General features: G+C 38.4%; 1 protein-coding gene across 1 annotated transcript; it reads left to right on the top strand.

Moving 5' to 3' along the window:
* Positions 1-370: 370 nt before the first annotated feature.
* Positions 371-1,072, top strand: LOC142180953 (uncharacterized). Its single transcript, XM_075253058.1, has one exon. The coding sequence runs from the start codon at positions 371-373 to the stop codon at positions 1,070-1,072; it is 702 nt and encodes a 233-aa protein (XP_075109159.1).
* The last annotated feature ends 1,464 nt before the right edge of the window (positions 1,073-2,536 follow it).

Here is a 2,536-nt window from a genome sequence, read left to right as displayed (position 1 = left end):
ATTGGTTGTGTCCGAGGAGTAGGCAAAATTAGCCGAACCTCGTAAATTCTGGTGTTTCCTTTATTGTTGTTTTATTGTCTTATTTATTATTTGGTGGCTGTCATAATTTTTGGTATAGTAGTTGTGACTTATTCACACTATATACATTTGGCTTCCGCAACATATTAAGCTTGCAGGTATTATTGAAACTAGAGTGAAAGAGGATAAAGTAAAGAGAGTAAGCTGCCACATTGCCCCTGGCTGGGAGATACTTACTAACTATAATGATGCAGTGAATGGAAGAATTTGAGTGATCTGGGATTCAAACTACTACTCAGTTACTTTACTTAAAGTAGAAGCACAAGTTATACATTGCTCTGTTAAAGGTACTATGGGGGATCAAAAGTGTATATTGTCAGTAGTCTATGGCTTCTACACTATAGAGAGAAGGAAGCAATTATGGGAAAGTTTAACAAAGATAGGGCGAAAGATCTCCGCACCATGGCCAATTGGAGGAGATTTTAACTCTGTACTACAACTACAAGATAGGATGCGTGGAAATACAATCAGCATGGCTGAAATTCAAGACTTCAATAAGTGTGTCCAAGACTTGAGACTTAGTGAATTGGCATGGGAGGGTGAATATTACACGTGGTCTAATAAGCAAGATGGGAGTGACAGAATATGGAGCAGAATTGATAGAATGTTTGGCAATTATGAGTGGATGATGCAATGGGGGCATGCTGCTACTACATATGATGTGCCTTTCATCTCTGACCATGCTCCCATGAACCTATGTTTAACTTTTAGCCAAGGAACCAGGAAAACTCCTTTTAAATTTTTCAATGTGTGGGCTGAGCATGAGAGCTTCTTAAGCAGTGTTCAGCAAATATGGCAACAGAGAATACACAGTAAGAACATGCAGAATATTTGGTTGAAACTGAAAACACTTAGGCCAATGCTTAGGAAACTAAATGTTGAAGAGTTCAAATTCATAAGGAAGAAGATTGAGAAAGCCAGAATTGATCTTGATAGGGTTCAAAGGAGCATAACTACTAATTTCTCTGATGAACTACTATTAGAAGAGAAGTGACTGATACAAAACCTGGAGAAGTGGGGATTGATCAAAGAAGGAGCCTTGAAACAAAAAGCTAGAGCAAGATGGATAAAGCTAAGAGATTCTAATACAAAGTACTTTACAGCTGTTATGAAAGAAAGGAGTCAGAGAAAGCAAATCCCGAAACTTACTTTTATTACTGAAAACAGGCTAAATGATTCTGAAACCATCAAAGAAAAGATTGTGGCTTTCTACAAGTCATTGTTGGGGTCTGTTGTACATTCACTTCCTGCTATAGATAAATTGGTGATTCAAAAAGGACCAAACCTTACACAACAACAAAGAATTTCACTATGTAAATATGTGACTGAAGAAGAGATCTATGAAGGGCTATGCTCCATCGGAGAAGATAAGGCATCTGGTGTTGATGGGTATAATGCATGTTTTTACAAGAAGGCTTGTCCAGTTATCAAGGATGAGATTATTGGAACTATCCTGGAGTTCTTTGCTACTGGGAAACTGTATAGAGCTATTAATTATACTGCTATTACACTGGTTCCTAAGACTAGCAAGCCAAAAATTGTTAAGGAATTCCGGCCAGTTGCTTGTTGCACTGTTCTATATAAACTGGTTTCCAAGATCCTTGCATCAAGAATGCAAGGAGTCATTAACATAGTTATCAATGAAGCTCAGGCAGTGTTTATACCTGGGAGGAGGATTGCTAATAATATAATTTTAGCACATGAGTTGGTGAAGGCCTATTCTAGAAAGAACATTTCTCCTTGATGTATGATCAAGATTAACTTGCAAAAAGCTTATGACTCTGTGGAATGGGCATATTTAAAAAAATTATGGAAGAATTGGGATTCCCTCAGTTATTCATCTCTTGGGTAATGAAGTGCATACAAACAGTCAGCTACTCCATCATAGTTAATGGAGAGCCAACAGAACCCTTCAATGTTGCCGAGGGACTAAGGCAAGGTGACCCAATATCACCCTTCCGGTTTGCTATAGCAATAGAATATCTGAGAAGGAACCTGGCTCGTCTCAAGATGGAAAAAGAGTTCAAATACCACCCTCGATGTGCCAGAATAGGGATTACTCACCTTAGTTTTGCTGATGATTTGCTACTATTTGCTATAGGGGATATGAAGTTAGTACAGGCAATTTAACAGAAGTTCTGCCAATTCACTCAAGCTTCTAGGCTACAAGCAAATCTAAGTAAGAGTGAAGCCTATTTTGGAGGGGTTACCTCAGACTATAGACAGCAAATACTGCAGTATTTGGGCCTTTCTGCTGGTGAATTGCCCTTCAAATACCTTGGTGTACCACTGTCTACCAAGAAGCTCAGTGTTCTTCAGTGGCAACCTCTCATTGAAAAAATGACTGCTAGAATTACTTCTTGAACTGCTAAGACTTTGTCTTATGCTGGGAGGACTCAATTAGTTTAGAGTGTTTTGTTTGATATACAAGCTTTCTGGCACAATTGTTTGTAATACC

Source organism: Nicotiana tabacum, chromosome 5, assembly GCF_000715075.1.
Source record: "Nicotiana tabacum cultivar K326 chromosome 5, ASM71507v2, whole genome shotgun sequence".
NCBI lineage: Eukaryota > Viridiplantae > Streptophyta > Magnoliopsida > Solanales > Solanaceae > Nicotiana > Nicotiana tabacum.
The sequence above is the reverse complement of the archived record's forward strand: the minus strand, read 5'-3'. Positions and strand labels throughout refer to the sequence as shown.

Bases quoted from the DNA above. Each gene is read 5' to 3' on its own strand.
- LOC142180953 (XM_075253058.1), top strand. From the start codon at position 371: ATGGGGGATCAAAAGTGTATATTGTCAGTAGTCTATGGCTTCTACACT.